Source organism: Dermochelys coriacea, chromosome 6 (assembly GCF_009764565.3).
Source record: "Dermochelys coriacea isolate rDerCor1 chromosome 6, rDerCor1.pri.v4, whole genome shotgun sequence".
NCBI lineage: Eukaryota > Metazoa > Chordata > Testudines > Dermochelyidae > Dermochelys > Dermochelys coriacea.
The window spans coordinates 78,772-95,262 of record NC_050073.1 but is presented as its reverse complement, the minus strand read 5'-3'; the positions used below and the strand labels follow the sequence as shown (position 1 = coordinate 95,262).

At 57.1% G+C, this 16,491-nt stretch overlaps 1 protein-coding gene across 5 annotated transcripts; it reads right to left on the bottom strand.

Moving 5' to 3' along the window:
• Positions 1-466: 466 nt before the first annotated feature.
• ATXN2L (ataxin 2 like) lies at positions 467-15,615 on the bottom strand. 5 transcript variants are annotated; one of them, XM_043517768.1, is made up of 23 exons: positions 15,452-15,615; positions 11,901-11,937; positions 10,273-10,329; positions 9,279-9,350; positions 8,068-8,218; positions 7,847-7,971; positions 7,598-7,689; positions 6,024-6,224; positions 5,769-5,944; positions 5,487-5,591; positions 5,026-5,223; positions 4,658-4,747; positions 4,262-4,329; positions 3,899-4,179; positions 3,711-3,780; positions 3,444-3,590; positions 3,055-3,127; positions 2,556-2,743; positions 2,166-2,295; positions 1,960-2,081; positions 1,656-1,865; positions 1,383-1,573; positions 467-925 (listed from the first exon to the last, which is right to left on the bottom strand). In XM_043517768.1, exons 1-23 carry the CDS (start codon positions 15,457-15,459, stop codon positions 619-621), a joined length of 3,099 nt encoding a protein of 1,032 aa, XP_043373703.1. In that variant the 5' UTR covers positions 15,460-15,615; the 3' UTR covers positions 467-618. The 5 variants fall into 5 exon arrangements, with proteins under 5 accessions (XP_043373703.1, XP_043373704.1, XP_038263820.1 ...); XM_043517769.1 differs by lacking the exon at positions 15,452-15,615 and adding an exon at positions 12,327-12,547 and having other exon boundaries at positions 467-930; XM_038407892.2 differs by lacking the exon at positions 15,452-15,615 and adding an exon at positions 12,327-12,547.
• Between the last annotated feature and the right edge of the window lie 876 nt (positions 15,616-16,491).

The window sequence follows — 16,491 nt, the reverse complement described above, 5'->3', positions numbered from 1 at the left end:
GGGTGGGGTGGGGTGGGAAAACCTCCCCCCAGCATGGATACCAGGGCCCTAGTTGGTGAAGAGCCCCAGGCTCCTCCACCCCTTCCAGGAGCAGCTGGGGCATAGCCACTAACTGGGGGGAAGTAGGCTGCTGAGAGTCCTGATATTCACCCCCTGCTCCAGCTGAGGGGCAGGAATAAGAGGCAGTAGGGTCAAAGTTGCAGCTCTCACTCCCCCCTTCACAGGCTTCTTTCTCGCTGCCCCACACTACTTTTAGCCACTCCTTTACTGGGATCTTTAGCAGTGAGTGCATGCCTGCTTCACAGCTAGGCTCAGGCTAGTGCCCAGTCCCTTCCTCTCACCGGGGCCCACCCCACACAGCAGAAATGGAGGGATAGATAGAAGAGAATAGAAGGCAGGACTCCAACCCCACCCTAGGCTATTCTTTCCCCCCCAAGCTCCCAGAGACTCACCCCAACACCCACAGTGGAGTTAGTTTAAAATTTTATTTTATTTTTTTCCCACTTTTTAAATATTTTTATGTAATAAAAAGTCGGTGTTCATCAGTCTGGTCTGCTCCTGTGTTCGCGTTACTAGGGGAGGGAAGCCCAACGCTCTATTTAAACAGCCCGATTGGAGTTATAAATAATAGAAAATAAAACCTTGGCGGCTCCAGAAGCCAGGGGCAGGTGGCTCTTGCCGCTGTGCACTCTGCAAACCAACAAAAAAGGTGCTTGGTAAAGCCCTGCCCCCAGCTGTGGCACTGTAAGGGGCAGGCTGGGGGTTCCACCTCAGGGCCCAGCTGCCAGGCCGGGGCACATACAAGGGGGCAGAAGGAGCAAACCGGATCCCGGGCAAGGGCCAGCACTGGGAGTTCAGTTCACAGTCAGGAATCGAGGCTTCAATTTCCAGGGGGGTGGAATGGGAGCTGCTGGGATGGGTGAGACTGAACTAGAAAGAGAGCAGAGATTGTTAGTGAGCAAAGCAGGACAGGACCCCCACCAGGGAGACAGGGCAACATCCCTTCCACCCCACTCCACCCCGAGCCCCCCTCATGGGCCCTGCCCCAGGATTAGGGAGATGGGAAAAACAAGCCCACAACACCTCTCCTTCCTCCTGCAGCAGAACATGCCCTATCCTCTCCCCTCACACTGCTATATCTATGCCCTTCACCCCGCTCATCTCCTGGGGCAAGGTGCACTGCAGGCCTGTTGCACTCATTGGACCCTCCATCATCTCTCAGAGCTGCTGCAGGCCTGCCCCCCCAGCTCAGGGAAGGAATGGTAGCCCCTCAACACCTTGCCAGCATGGAGGGTGGGGGGTTACTCTGGTACCAGCCTGGCCCATCACACACACCCACCCATCCTGAGCCTTTGAGACATCCCCCCACCCCCCGCACTGACCTTGATGGTGTCCTATATAGGTATATGGAGATGGTGTGGAGGCTGAGAGGGTGGGCACCCCGCTCTGTGGCACACCGCCTTGGGGGGGGCCCTCCATGGGTCTGCGAGGGGTGGAGCAGCATGACCTGCGGGGGATGAGGTGCCCCAGGGTGGGGGGGCGGTGCTGCTGTTATTCCAGTCTGGACATGGGCCTGTGGGAGGGGAGAGCAGCGGGATGAGCGTTGGTGGGTGGGGTCCGCGCAGTGCCCGTAGCCCTGCTGCCCTACCACCTACCTGGGTGACATGGGCCATGTTGGTGTAGCTGTGTTGCAGCTGCTGGTGGGCGTGGATGGCGTAGACAGCCTGCTGTGGGAAGCTGCTCTGGGGGGACTGGGCGCTGGGCCCTGGCGTGATGGAGGGTGGCGTGGCCGTCAGCGTGGCTGTGTGGTACAGGTTCTGCTGCTGCTGGGCACTGGCCAGGTGGGGCGGCTGCCCAGCCTGGTGCTGTGCCAGGACACAGGAATGTAGTGAGCAGGGTCAGGGGTCAAACCCTCCCCACCCACTACCCCCCCCAGCCCTGGGGGAGGTCCCCCCTCACCTGTACGGGGCTGGGGGCAGCATGCTGGGCCTGCTGTTGGTTCCCTGTCGGGGTGGTGGCTGGCTGAGGCTGGTGGGGGTGCAGCTGTGTCGCATGGTGGGGATAAGACTGATGAACTGTAGCTGGAGAGAGACACCCAGTCAGACCCAGAGCAGCAGAACTAGGTCCCAGTCCCCGGGGCCCCCGGCCCCAGCCTATAGACTCACCATAGAGCGTCTGGGGCGTGGGCTGCTCCGAGGGAGGGTACTGGGGCGTGGAGGATGACACAATGGCCTGGGGGTGGCTGCCAGATGTCATCATGCGGGGATTGCTCTGCAGCATGGGGGCGAATACAGGCTGCAAGGGAAGAACCAGGCCTCATGGCTGTTAGAGGGACCATCCCTGTGTGCTCACCCCTCACCACCCCCAGCACACCCCTGTCCCCAAAGGCTGCAAGGGCCAGGCCCCATGGCTGCTAGATGGACCATCGCCACACACTCACCCCTCTGCCCCAAGATGGCCTCACCTAGGCTGCAATGGGACAGAAGGGCCCTTCTCGCCTCACCCCCATGCTCTGCCCATGCTCCTCCCACCCCTCCCCTCCCCGTCGCCCTTACCTGAGAAGGGTAGTGCGCCATAGGCTGCATCATGGTGGGCTGCCCTGTGAACTGCTGGGGGTTATAGGAAATGTAGGAGGAGTAGGGCGTAGCTGCTACCAGGGGGGGCCCTGCTGCAGCTGCCGCCTGCATGATGGGGGGAGCGGATGTCGGCTGATGCTGGTCCGAGCGCTGGGGTGGAAGAGAACCTGTGGGAAAAGGAGCCAGCTGCTCAAAACGGACCCCAGAAGCCCCTAGGCCGTATGGCTGCCTCAACCCCATGATGAGGGACCCTCCTCTCCAGCCCCACACGATGGTCCCTGCTGCCACCTGTCCCACTCCAGTGGATCAGCATCTGCTGCCCTGGGAGGGGCTCCAGGCTAGCCCCACCCATCCCAATCTTGCCCCTTTGGCCCAGCCACCAGGGAGAGGAGCTCTGCCCATGCTTTAGCCAGCCCCCCTCCCATCAGTGCAGCTGGTGCCAGACTTTCTATGCCGCACTGGGAAACGCCAGGCTCACCTTTGGCCCCTCGGTACTTGCCCTGCTGGCCAGGCACAGAGCTGGAGACAGGGTAGGAGTACATCTGGGGCGCCTGCAACGAGAGAGCGGCAACAGGGTGATTACTGAGAATAAGGAGCGCTCCCTTGCCCCCTCAGAACCCAGCTCCACCCAGAGGACAGGGACCCTCAGCCCCAAACACATTTACCCACCCTCGGCAGTCCCCCCTCCATACTCTGGATAGGCCCTGCTCCCATCCCATCCCCCACACCCTTCCCAGTTGCCCCTGCTCTGGACAGGCCCTGCTCCCCCATCCCTGCAGCCCCCACCCCAACAGACCCTGCTCCCCCCACACCCCTGCAGCTTCCCCAACTCCCCCCCCCCCAGTACAGCGGTGGGGTGGGGCTCACCTGGACAGCAGGGCTCATGTGGATCTGAGGTATGTAGGAAATGTACTGGGGGCTGTACATGCCCGTCTGGCCGGCTGTGATCACTGGGATGGAGGGAGTGGAATGGGCGCGAGGGCCCGGTGACGTGGGGGTGCTCGTTGACTTGTTCTGGAAGTGGAGACAGAGCAGCTGAGCATGGGGCCCAGCCAGATCCCCACCAGAGATGGGGAGGACCAGCAGCCACTGGAGCCAATGGGGCTCCCACTCCCCTCAGCCCAGATCACTCACCACGGAGAGCAGCGTTTTCGAGGGGTTGAACTCCTTGGCGTTGGGATTCAGAGTCGATTTCTTCACTTGCCTGAAAACAACGCAGGACAAATCAGGGTTAAAAACCCTGGAAGGCCCAGTGTCCCCATCCAACCCGCCCCCACCTGCTCCCCAGTGAGAGCCCCCCAGGCCCTCCACTCCAGACTCACTCAGACACAGGCCCCTCTTCTTTGTCCTCGGGCTCGCCCTTGCCTGGGGGGCTGGCCACCTGCTGCTCGGCCACCTCACACAGCCCCTTCTCCTCTTTGCCACTCTCCGGCAACAGCTCCAGGCTGGTCCCGCTGGGCTTTGGCACCATGCTCATGGCGGGTGCCTCATCGGGCCCCTCGCAGATGCCCGGCTCAAGGGCCTTCTCCTTGCCCTCCAGAGGCTCCTTGGGCCTGGCACTGAAGGACTCCAGGCTAGTCTCTGGGGAACTGCTCGGCTGGAGCTGTGGGGGAGCCAGATATGGTGGTGAGCCTGGCCCAGACATGCCCACTCACCCCACCCTCCCTGCAGTCACCAGGCCTTACCTTGAACTGGGCCCCAAACTTGCGCAGCTCCTCCAGCTGGGTCCGCTTCTGCTCATTCTGCAGCCCTGCTGTGGAGAACAGCAGAGTGAGCTGAGGGGCTGCTGCAACCTCAGGGTGCCCCCAGGCACAGGGCAACCCCCACTCCCAACCCCAACCCTGCAGCATCACCGAAGCTCTGCCAACACAGACAGATTGTGCTTCCATGGGGGGGGGGGGAACAGGCCACAGAAGACACTCCTGACAGGAGAATTCAGGCCCCTGCGTCCCCTCCCCAGGTCCCTTCGCTTGGGAAGCGGAAGCTTGGAGCAGTCTCCCTCGGGGGTACACACCAGGTTCAGAGGCTTCACGGTGGCTGGGGGCCTGGCCCGGTCAGTGCTGACTCCTAGACTCACATACCTTTGTTGGTTGCCTTGTTGAGCTCACATGCTCCTGTCACTTCCAAGGTTCTGCCAGGATCTTTAGCCACAGATGTGGGAGCCTCTTTCCCTGGGAGGGGAAAATGAGGGATAGCTCAGTGGTTTGAGCATTGGCCTACTAAATCCAGGGTTGTGAGTTCAATCCTTGAGGGAGCTATTTAGGGATCTGGGGCAAAAATTGTGGATTGGTCCTGCTTTGAACAGGGGATTGGACTAGATGACCTCCCAAAGTCCCTTCCAACCCTGATATTCTATGAAATCCCTTAACACATTACACCACCCCAGGCCCATCTCCTCACAGCTGCCACAACAGTCCCCAGAAACCCCACGCTGCTCCCTGGGCCTTACCCTCAACAGCAGTGGCTGGCACGGGGGTTGCTACTTTGGGAGAAGGGGGGTTTGGGGAAACACTCGACTCCAGGCCAGTTCTGGCCTCCGACGGGGATGCAGGTGCTGCTGGCATGGCGGATCCCACCGGAGAATCCTGGGAAGAGACTGGAGTGGCTGAGGCAGACTTGGGAGAGCGAGGAGGGTACATGCGGCCCACTGCAGGAAGAAAGGTTAGAGACAGGGTGAGAAAATAGGTCCTGATCCTCCCCATACACAACAAGAGACACAGGGACAACTACACAAACTCGGGCTCTCAGACCCTATAAACCACCACCCTTGGCTCCAGCAGGGCCCTGCAGGTTAACCCCCAGCTGCTCCACCTGCCCACCAGGCTAACAGTGACTGGGGCGAATGTTCCAGCTGCAGACCCCTCTCTAGCCATCAGAGCATAGGCGAGGCCCTGCAGAAAGATCCCCTACCTGCAGGGGGAGCTGCCGAGACCTCCACAGGGCGGCTTGATGGGGAAGATATGGTCTTGGCACCCCGGATGGGGCGCTGGGACTTCGGAGACATTCGGGAGGGTCCTGGAAAGCAAGCAAGCATAGGAGTGGGTTGCAGGGCAGGGGCATCAGCTTGGACACAGTCCCTAGCCTTCCCAGAGAGTGGTGTGCGAACTCTGGACTGGAGGGCACTGGAGACCAGCCTCAGGCATTGCTGGAGCCCACGCCAGGAAGCCTCTCAGGTAGGTCCCTGGATCTCACCTCCATTGATCCCTCGCTGCTCCGGGACGGGACTAGAGTTGCTGTCCGGATGGTGCGCGCTGCCCCGGGGAGGCATGGACCCCACCCCCGGCCTCCCACCCCGAGAGCTGCTGCACCGGATGCCTCCTCGTGAGCCCTCTCTGACGCGTTGTGGCAGCGGGACATACTTGCCCTCCCTGCAGACACAGACGGGAGAGGTGTTACATTGGCTCTCACACCCTCCCCACCCCACAAGTGTGCATACGCCTCTCTCACCTGGAGGCCAAGATGGGGCTGTCCCTGCCGGACATCTGCCTCTGCACAGAGCTGTGCTTCTCCTCCTCCGTCCGTCCATCGTCGTTCTCCATGGCAATGCGCAAGCGGTACTGGGGGCTCGACTCAATCTCCCGGGCCAACTGGGCCGCCCGGGCTTCCCGCTGCCGGAACTCCTCCGAGTTATCTTTCTCTAGAGGGACACTAGGACAGGGACAGACAGAGACAGGCCTCAGTGCCAGCTGACATTCCCAACAGCAGTGCAGGATGCCATTGTGGCTCAGAGCTGTCTGAAGCCCCCCATTTTGGGTGGCAATTGCTGCTCTGGTCTCCACTGGAGGGAGCCTGTTTCTGGAATTGGTTTGCCCATCTGAGCACAAGGAGGATGAAAATCACCCCGCATGCTGTCAAAGTGGAAAAAGCAACCTCCCGGCTTGGCGTGAGTAGCAGCGGTGCAGCCGCCAGACAGGGGAGGAAGCAGATACTTGGGAGCAGAAGCCAGCCCCAGAGCAATTCAGAACTGAAGATGACAGGCTTTAAACACTGAAAAACAAGCATGAGCAAGGAGCTGCTTTCACCCAGAACTACAATGAGCAATTCCAGAACCAAGAGCTACACAGCACTTGTCTGTGTGGAATGCTGGAGAGCTGCACCCCAACCACATGCAGGTGCACAGGGAGCGAGGCTGGGCTCTGCAGGGACGTGCACACAAACCCTTGGTCACTTTTGTGGTTCAGATGCACCCAGATGCATTTTCTTACCAAACAGTTTTTAATCTGGATATTTTCTTAGGAAATTTTATACCAAAAAAAATCCACATGAAAGGGACATCAACTCCAGATGAAGGCAATTAAAGAAAAGGAGTTAGAGACAGTTCCAACTTCTATATTTGCACCTAGCCTCCCTTTGCACCTATCCAAGGTCCTCCGACCTGAGCCACCCCCTACCCCCGAGGCCCCTATCCATTTTTGTGGGTTTAAAACCGCCTGTTCCTATTCTAATCTCTCTCTCTCTCACCCTTCTCCTATGTCAAAGGCCCACAAGGACAAAGGAAAGAGTGTCCGACTCCCCAGGGCAGTGGTTCTCAACCCCTGGCTTGCAGGCCACATGCGGCCCAATCTGTATACAATACGGCCCATCTCACATCCTCAGGGCCATATAGGTAGTATATATATTGTGTGGATGAGGCCCACAACATACATACAGCTGCATATACAGCCCACAGTGGTAAAGAGATTGAGAACCACTGGCCCAGAAAACTGAAAGGTGGACTAGACAAATCCCCAAAGAAAACAAGCTGGAAAAGGATTACTTTTTGCATGGAACAAGAGTGAACAAACTCCTTCCAACGGAGGTGTGACTTTAAATGAAAGCCAGAATGAGCTTGGCTATTCCCTCACTGCTGAGAGTGACACTCTTGTTCTTTCAACAGAGCCATGTGTGGTACTGCAGTTCTTCTCGAAAGGGGCAGCCCCTTTGGCCTTTGTAGCCTGATACAAAGGCACAGACCCAAGACTCACACGTTCTTCCCCATGAGCAACAGCTCCCTCCCACACAGAGCCCAAGCTCACACTCACGTGTAGGAGGACAAACTGCTGTCGTACGTTGTCTTCACTCCATAGTTCTCTTCATTAAACTTGAACATCTCATTGGGATCCCAGCCATTAGACTGCAACAAGGATAAGCGTCAAATACAGGCTCTGCAGAGCCCCTAGCGCTGAGCACCAAGCAGCAGAAGGGATCTGGGTACCCCAGAGCCCTCTCCCCACCTAACCCCTGCCCACCTCACCCCAGGCCCTGAATGCAAGGAGGAGCAAGGTTCTTACCATGTCAGACTCCAGGTCATAGTCATCGCTGTTGCTGTCCCCTCCTTCCCAGCGCTGCAGCACCTTCTCTTTGTGCTCCCCATTCACTTTGGAGTTCATGGCGATGGCAGAGTCCGTGAACTTGTCTAGGAGCAGACGATGGGCCATAAGGACTGCCACCCCCTCTGGGTGACCCCCCAGCCCCAAGCAGGGACAGGCCCCATCCAGAGAGCTAGCATTACCTTTGGTGGCATAATTGAAATCAACATTGCGGAAATGCACCAGCATGACATCCGTGGGTTTGAAGACCATGGTGTCCACAATGTCCTCCCGCTTAGGTCCCACCAGCTGATCCGGGGTCTTCCTGTGCACCGCATCCACCGCGAGCTCAAACTGCAAACAGCCACTGTTACTGCACACTGCGCCCCTGCCCCAAGAACTAGCCTCCCCCTGCCATGGGGGACCCTACATGTTCACCACAGAACTCAGATGCTCTGTGCCTGTCCCAGGAGCCAGGCTCCCGCTGCCATGGAGGATCACACGGTTACTCCTCGGGGAATTCTGCACCACTGCAGAATACAGAATTTTCTGTTTTCCACACAGAATTTCAGGCCACTGGACTCTGCAGTGCCCAGATTGCAGTGAGTGGAGCACCCAGCCTGGCTGGGCTAGAGGCTGCACGCTTTTTGATCCCCATTCTTGCAGGGACTGGAGAGTGCCTGGGACAACCCAGCCAGCTCTGGCAAAGCGTGAGGAAGGACACGGCTGCACCACACCATGTGCCCTGGTGAGACAATAAAGAAGCTGTGGGGGACTAAAGGCTCTGGAGGGACTGCTGTCTGGGCTGGGGGTTGCCCCATGGTTGGGCTCGGAGGGAGGGGGGATCTCTAGGGGGTGTCCCAAGGGCTGGGCTCTGGCATGAGGGGTGTCTGAGCTGGGGGCCGCCCCCTGGGCTCTGGGGGGATGCTGGTGTTTGGGCCAGGCAGTGCCCCATGGCTCAGCTCTGGGAGGAAGGGGGTGTGGGTGTCTGGGCTCTGGGGGCATGACACAGCTCCCTCCAGCCCTCCAATCTGGAACTGGGTTGTTGTAGGGGTTTCTTTAACTCTTTACTCCTGAGGAAATCTTTTTTGCTGTTATCTGTATTGTTGACAATAAGGTATTTTGATTATATTGTGTTATTTTGACAAATAAAATATGCAGAATTTTAAAATATTGTGCACAGAATTTTTAAAATTTTTTTTTGGCACAGAATTCCACCAGGAGTAACTTGTTCATCACTAAGCTTAGATGCTCTGCGCCATGTCCTAAGAGCCAGGCCTGCCACTGCCCAGGGGGGACCCCAGATGTTCACCATGGAACTCTGACACTATGTCCCAAGAGTCAGTCTCCTGCTTCCCAGAGGACTGGCCAGCCATAAGGACCCCAGCATTTCACTATCCCCCCAGATGCTTACCTTAGAGCTGAGGGTTTTAAAAATCCCCTCAAAGGTGCTGCCATTTTTCACCTTCACATCACACGTGGAGCCCTGGGGACAGAGCCAGAGATTAGCGCTAGCTGCAGAAGCACATACCACAGGGTCCAAGGTCCCCTCCACTAGAGCACAACCTGTCTCTCCTTCATACCAGTCCCACCCCCACTGCAGCTCCCAGGGTCTCCCTGCCCACCCCCCAGAATTGGGAAAAGAGAGGAGATGCCCAAAATGAATCACGCTGGGAAACAGCACACTCTCTCATGGGCACCTGTTACACAGGGTCCTACTAGACTCATGGCTGCTCCCAGATGCCCAGTACTCCAGAGGCTCATACTATCCTAAACCAGGCAGCACCACTCAGCTGAGGGCCCACCACTGTGACAGCAAGAGCTACCAGAGCCCAGCGGCAGCTTGTAGACTGAGATGGGGTGAGACCTTTGGCTGTGAAACTCCCAGACCACCCCTAAGAACTTCTCTTTCTACAGTAGGACACACACAGCGGCCGGTGACCTCTCCCCAGTCCCACTGAGGACAGTGGCACATCGATGGGGGGAATTCAGGCCTCCTGCACATGCACCCATTTCTGGATGCTGCATGCTGCGCTTCGATGCTCTGATGATGAGCGCAGGCACAGGGGCAGCCAGCATTACCACCTAATCTGCAGAGCCAGCCTGGCCTTCAACTCCTATCCCTCCTGCCCCTGCCACCAACACAGCTGCTGCTCCTTTCCTCTCTCCTCCCACAGGCCCACCCCCGAGGAGAAAATACCCCAGATCCCCCCTCCCCAGACTCCCATGGACATGCCCTGCTGGATAACACCCCTCCCCGGGTTCCCAACCCAAAGGCCAATGCTGGGAACAGGGAGTTTCTGACAGACAGTATGACTCTCCCCCCAAGTCCCTAGCAACAGCCTGCTTCTGAATGGACCATGCTAGGCAACCCCCTCAGCATTGGAGCAGGAACTGACAGGACTTACCACGACAGCCGTCAGAAAATGCAGCATTCGAGAATTGTTATAGACACCTTCAAACACCTGTCATTAACACAGTGAGATGAACCCATCAACAAGGAGCAGTGAACACACCTCCTTCATCCCCCAGGCTTCTCCTGTATGCACCACCCTCAGCGCCTGTGTTAGGAGCCAGAGCAGTTACCAGGATGAGTGGTATGCTAACAGCAATCACCTTTGTGATGCTACAGTTACAGGGCATGCTTGGGGTATGACTCCAGGGCCAGCCTCGTGCTGCTGTGCGGAGACGCAGGCTTGGGTCCTGAACGACCCCCAAACTTTGGAGCCCTGAGCTCATGCCAACCCCATCAGCACTAGCAGGCCCAGAGTGAGCCTGCCCCCTCTTTTCCAGGAGGACCCAATCCAAGGATTCACAGATCTTAAGGACAGAATGATCCAGTCTGGCCTCCTGCGTAACCCAAGCCAGAGAATCTCACCCAGCAACCCCAGCATATGGCCCAGTGAGAGGGAAGAGACAGCACTGCAGGGAAACCTCCTCCAAGGTGGATCTGAGAGAGAGACAGCTGGATGTCAGAGTCCCACTAGCGACTCTGTACTCCCACTAGCACTGCAACTCCCATGCAGCTGTGCCTCATGTGCCCCCCCCAGCCCCCCCATCCTGCTACAGGGACTGAGCCAACAGCTCTGCTGAGGGTAAATTCTGGCTGCAGCATTTGGTACTGCCAATACACAAGGCAGAGGATCCAACTTCAGGGAATCAGAGAACTCATCTTTGGCTTGGGACGAGAGCAGACTAGATCTGGGCATCAAAACCATGAACCTGAAGCAGAACATCTCTTCTAAAGCAGCTTTTCAGAGCTGAACACCCCGCCCCCCCCCCAGTGATGGGAAGCCAGTGAGGTGTTCAGCTGCATATTTGGAGTGAAGAGGAGGGACCAATTTAAAAGCAGATACCCCCTGGGAATTGAGAAGGCAATTATGGGACCTTTCACCTCCCGAGTTCCAATCTGGCCATGGGCTGGATGAATAAACTGGCTCAGGAAATATGGAACTTTCCCCTCCAGAGGGCACTAGTTCCAATCTGGACTGACTGGCTCAGGGGGTAAGGAATAGTACCTGTCTGGCTCCATCTTGCTCCAGGCCCCAAGGGAACTGGCTCATTTTGGACCCTGTCACACTGGTGTCCCTTGAGATTCAAGGGAAGCTAGCACTACCAAAAAAACTATGAGACACACTCATTACGATCTGGGCCACAGGGAAGCAGTTAAAGGCCAGAGTGCTGGGTGGAAGGTCAGGTCCCTCTCTTCTCTAGCACACATTTTTGGTAAACATTTAAACTTGTGTTGGCACTATGATGCAGAAAGTAAGAAATGCCAAGAGAGTCCAGCAGAAGCCTGTGGGAAGAGCAGTATGGAGACTATATTGTCTGAGGAGTTAACGGAGGCCAATGCAAGCCATCCCCAGCCCATGCCCTGTTCTCAAGAAAGAGGAAGGGCTTGCCCAGCCACCCGTGGCTGCTGTGGAGGAAAAGAGGCTCTTGATCAGGAAGTCAGTACAACAGACAGCCTGGCCATCCTGGGAAACCAGCATGAGGTTTCCCTCTCTCCCCTTTAGACAGGGCCGCAGGTACTTACTGGAGACTGGGGAGGCCCCTTCCCTGTGCTCTGCCCCCTGAAACAAATCACAGGTAGAGCTAGTTACAGAACCACTGCGCCGCCAGGGGCCCTGACCCCCACACGCCCCCCCGCTCCCGAGAGGGGTCCTCACCATGCCCAGCCACTGGCCCACAGGCTGGGTCCCTCGTGGCAGGATTCACCAGCCTGGGAACCCGGACGCCTGGGTCCCAACCCCGCACTCCTAGAGCTTTGGGGAGGGGTCTCCCTCTCCCTCGCGCCGCCGCCGGGTGGGGATTGGCTGCAGCACCGGCCAATCAGCACCACGCTCGCGCTGTCCCCCCCACCCACCCCGCGCGCGCGCGCAGTCACGGGACCCTCCCGGCGGCCCCCCCGACCCGCGCACGAGGAGGGGTGACCCCTCTCCCCCCAGAGCCCCGCTGTTACCTGGTGCCGCTGCCGCTTCCTCCAGGGCCGCCGCCGCCGCCTCCTCCCCCGCCTGGGGCCGCCGTCGCGGCCCGCCCCGCCCCGCCGCTGGGGCTGAGGCTGCCGTTGGGGCTGAGGGCAGCCCCCGGCGGGGGGGCCTTGCGGGCGGGCGGGGGCCCGGCCTGTGGCACGGGGCCGCCCGGGGTGGGCTGCGGGGGCAAAGGCTGCGGCTGCTTCAACATGGCGGCGCCGGCGCGGCCCCAGTCAACCCCAGCGGGGCGGGCGCGAGCAAATCAGCCACCGGCGCGCGCGCGCGCGAGCGAGCGAGGCGGGGACGGCGCGAGGCAGTCGAAGCGGCCGTTGGCGAGCGGCGCGCGCGGGCCGCGGGGGAGGGGCGTTCGGGTCGGAACGCGGCCGGAGCGGTGTCCTCGCTGGCTCCTTCCGCACAATGAGCCTGGGTGGACCGAGAGGAGAAGGGGCAGCGCGGCGGCGAAACCAGCTCAGTGCGCCTGCGCCGACGGCCCCGCCAGCCGGGCACATCCGCACCGCGGTGATGAGTCGGACCACGTGATACCAAGAGGGGTAATTTCTTGATCCTTCCGCCGGGGTAAGAAGCCCATTCGCGGCCGTTGCGCAAGCGCCGCACCACGGGGCGGAAGGGACGGACCGGCACCGCCTCGGTACGCAAGCGCGAGGTGAGACCGGTTCTCTGGGCACGCTACGCGTTTGAGGGAATCTTCCGGCGGCCCTCAGCTTCTGCGCATGCGTGCAGAGTCACGTAGCCCAGGAGAGGGAGCAAGCACCACTCCCTCTGCGCGTGCGCCTCCCTCCCATAGGCCTTTCCGCCCCACGCCGCGCATGTTCTTCCTTGGGAGGGAACTTGCTGGAGTTTGGGGGGCAGGTAAAGCTGAGAGCGCAGGCGCAGAGGGATCCCTCCGCCAGGACCGCCTCACAGGGCGGACAGTAGAATGAGTCCCGGCTCCTGCCCGCGCAACCGGACCCCCCCTTGACGTGTACATGTAACCTTGGTTACATACACACCCTGTACCCTCGGTGGGGCAGGTGGGGATGGGGGGAGGGGGAGAGCGGCAGGTAGGGGCAGAGGGGTTGGAGATAGGGGAAGAGGTCAGGGGGTGGAGCAGAGGCAGGGGGCAGCTGAGGGTGGAGCTGGGGGAGGGGGACAGGTGGGAGCAGAGGTGCAGGTGGGGTTGGAACTAGGGGAGGAGGTCAGGGGGTGGGGCAGGGGGCAGGTGGGGGTGGATTTGGGGGAGGTGGGCAGGGGGTAGGGCAGGTGGGGGTGGAGGGTAGGGGGTGGAGCTGGGGAAGGAGGGCAGGTGGGGATGCCAGGAGACATTTGAGATGTTCATAGATTGCCATGCCAGAAGAGACCCTGCAATTATCTCATCTGACCTCCTGTATCACAGGCCACAGGACTGCCTCGAATTAATGCCTGTTTGAACTAGATCAGATCTTTAAGAAAAATATCCAACCTTGATTTAAAAACTGCCAGAGGAGTAGAATCCATCATGACCCTTTGGAAATTGTCCCAGTGATTAATTACACTCGCTGTTAAAAGTTCACACCTTATTTCTAGTCAAAAAGTGCTAAAAGAAATTGAGATGTTCATAGATTGCCATGCCAGAAGAGACCCTGCAATTATCTCATCTGACCTCCTGTATCACAGGCCACAGGACTGCCTCGAATTAATGCCTGTTTGAACTAGATCAGATCTTTAAGAAAAATATCCAACCTTGATTTAAAAACTGCCAGAGGAGTAGAATCCATCATGACCCTTTGGAAATTGTCCCAGTGATTAATTACACTCGCTGTTAAAAGTTCACACCTTATTTCTAGATCAAAAAGTGCTAAAAGAAATTTGTTTCATGTTCATGTTCTCTTCCTCTGTTGGTAGAACGCATCCACGCTTGGGGCAGTAGCTTCAACAAAGCAATGCACTGTGGGGAGCTATCCCACAGTTCAGCTCTCCACCTTCTGCTGCTAGGTCTTGTGGGAAAGCAGAGTGGATTGCAGCGCATCATGGGTCCGGGCTCATTGTCCCACGATGCATTGTTTTCCATCCATTGCTTTCCATTCCATCATTCCATGACGCTTTTATCTTCAGAAACACCAGCCTGTACAGAGAGCTGCAAGCAGGGGCTTTTTTTCCAGACCAGATTACAGTAGGGAATATTGAAATGCCCATAATGATCCTAGGAGACATGGCGCACCCCTTAATGCCATGGCTCATGAAGCCTTATCCTGGAAACCTAGATAGCAGTAAGGAGCGGTTCAACAATAGGCTGAGTAGGGGCAGGATGATCATGGAATGTGTGTTTGGCAGATTAAAGGCATGCTGGTGATGCCTTTATGGCAGGTTAGAGTTCAATTAAGATAATATTCCTATGGTCATAGCTGCATGTTGCACATTGCACAATATTTGTGAAGGTAAGGGTGCAAAGTTTGCTCACGGGTGGACTGCTGAAGCAGACCACCTGGCTGCTGCATTTGAGCAGCCAGATACCCGGGCTATTAGAGGGGCACAATGGGAGGCAATTGAAAGCAGGGAGGCTTTGAGACAACACTAAAGATGAGAACCAGTAATGTACGTTGCTATGCGCTGGACTACAATGCTTAATGAAATCAAGTTTTGCAAGGAACTACTTGTGATTTTTGTGGCCTAGGACTCAATGTAAGCAAATGATTAAATTGCTTGTTTACTTGTTGCTGCCATCTGCTGTCACAATTTCCAGGAAACAAATAAAAGAGTGCTTACCATTAAAAAAAACTTTGCTTTTATTGCACAAAAAACTACACCAGCACACACACATGCTTGGGAGGAGAGGAGGTACCAGGGGAGGGCTGACTTTCAGAGCTGTGTGTAAGTCCAGCTATCATCTGAAAAGGTGTCCATGGAGATGGAGTGAACAGGAAAGCAAGAAGTCCCAGACAGCGGAAAGGAATTTGCGGGTGGAGTTTGGGCAGGGCATAGGAAAGAGTTCTGAATATGCTGAAGGGAAGGGCAGACATGCATCTGCTCAGTCTGGAGCATTATGAGGGACTGTAGCATCTCAGTTTGCTTCTCCATAACTTTAATCATCCTCTCCATTGCATCCCCAATGAAAGCCTCATTTTCTTTTCTGTCCAACCTTTCCATTTCCCTTCACTGCCTGCATTCCCTCTTTTCTGCATCTGAGTATTGCAGCATCTCCTGGAACATGTCTTCCTTGCTCCATCTTGGATATTTTCTTATCTGGCGGAAGCTCTCTGCCGGTTTGTAGGGGATGCCTCTGAAGGCCATATCTGCAGAAGTACAAGGAACAATACACAGAAGCATGAGTAAGTATGAGCACAGCATTGAAACAGTACAGTAAAATACACCTATAGTAACATACCAATTGCTTTCTCACTGACCAAATGCTGGCGAACACTGGCCAACACCCGAACCATGGTGAGTGTACCTCAGGGCGGGGGGCATTGTACATGGGGAGAAAATCAATATGAAAGGGTCGTGGTACAGTCGATTAGGGACAATATGCTAAATTTTCCCAACCTTTTCCACAGGTGGGGGTTGTACCAGATATCTCACTCCTGAGGGTAAGCAGGGAAGCAAGGGTGCATCTACTACACTCTTGTGGCTTCTGCCCCGATCCCTATGCTACTCACCTGGGTGCCACTTTGTCCCTGCACAAGTGACTGCAGAACGGCGCGGAAAAGTTTCCTTCAATGGGGGAAGGAACAAAGCAGCTCTGCCAAGAAACCTTCAGCAGAGGATTGCCAAGTACCTCCAGGAAAGTTTCCTAGAGATCTCTCTGGAGGATTCCCGTGAAATCACGATGCACAGGAAAATGTCCAGCACACAGCAACATAGCCATTTCTATGCCCTCAACCCACCTCAGCAGTTCACAAAGCAAAACCACTTATCGGGGTCTCTGCTCCTGCTTCTTGCTCACTGCAGTGTGACTGCCAAGACTGGCTAGATACCTCCAGAGTGGAGAATAGCTCCTGACTGGACACACCACCAGGCGACCCTACTGTGAGCTCCACATTGTCATCTACCTCCGCTTCTTCGTCAATGACTTCATCCTCTGGGTTAGGTCCACTTTTTGCCAGCTCCAGCCCCATCGAAGTATCCATGGGGCTCTTGGGGGGGAAGTGGGGTCGCTGCCGAGGATAGCGTCCAACTTTT

Excerpts from the sequence above, each read along its gene's own strand:
- ATXN2L (XM_038407892.2), bottom strand. The coding sequence starts at position 12,547 with ATGTTGAAGCAGCCGCAGCCTTTGCCCCCGCAGCCCACCCCGGGCGGC. Across the intron at positions 11,938-12,326 it reads GGAAGCGGCAGCGGCACCAG|GGGGCAGAGCACAGGGAAGG; the intron begins GTAACAGCGGGG and ends GATTTGTTTCAG. Across the intron at positions 4,330-4,657 it reads CAACAAGGCAACCAACAAAG|CAGGGCTGCAGAATGAGCAG; the intron begins GTATGTGAGTCT and ends TGTTCTCCACAG.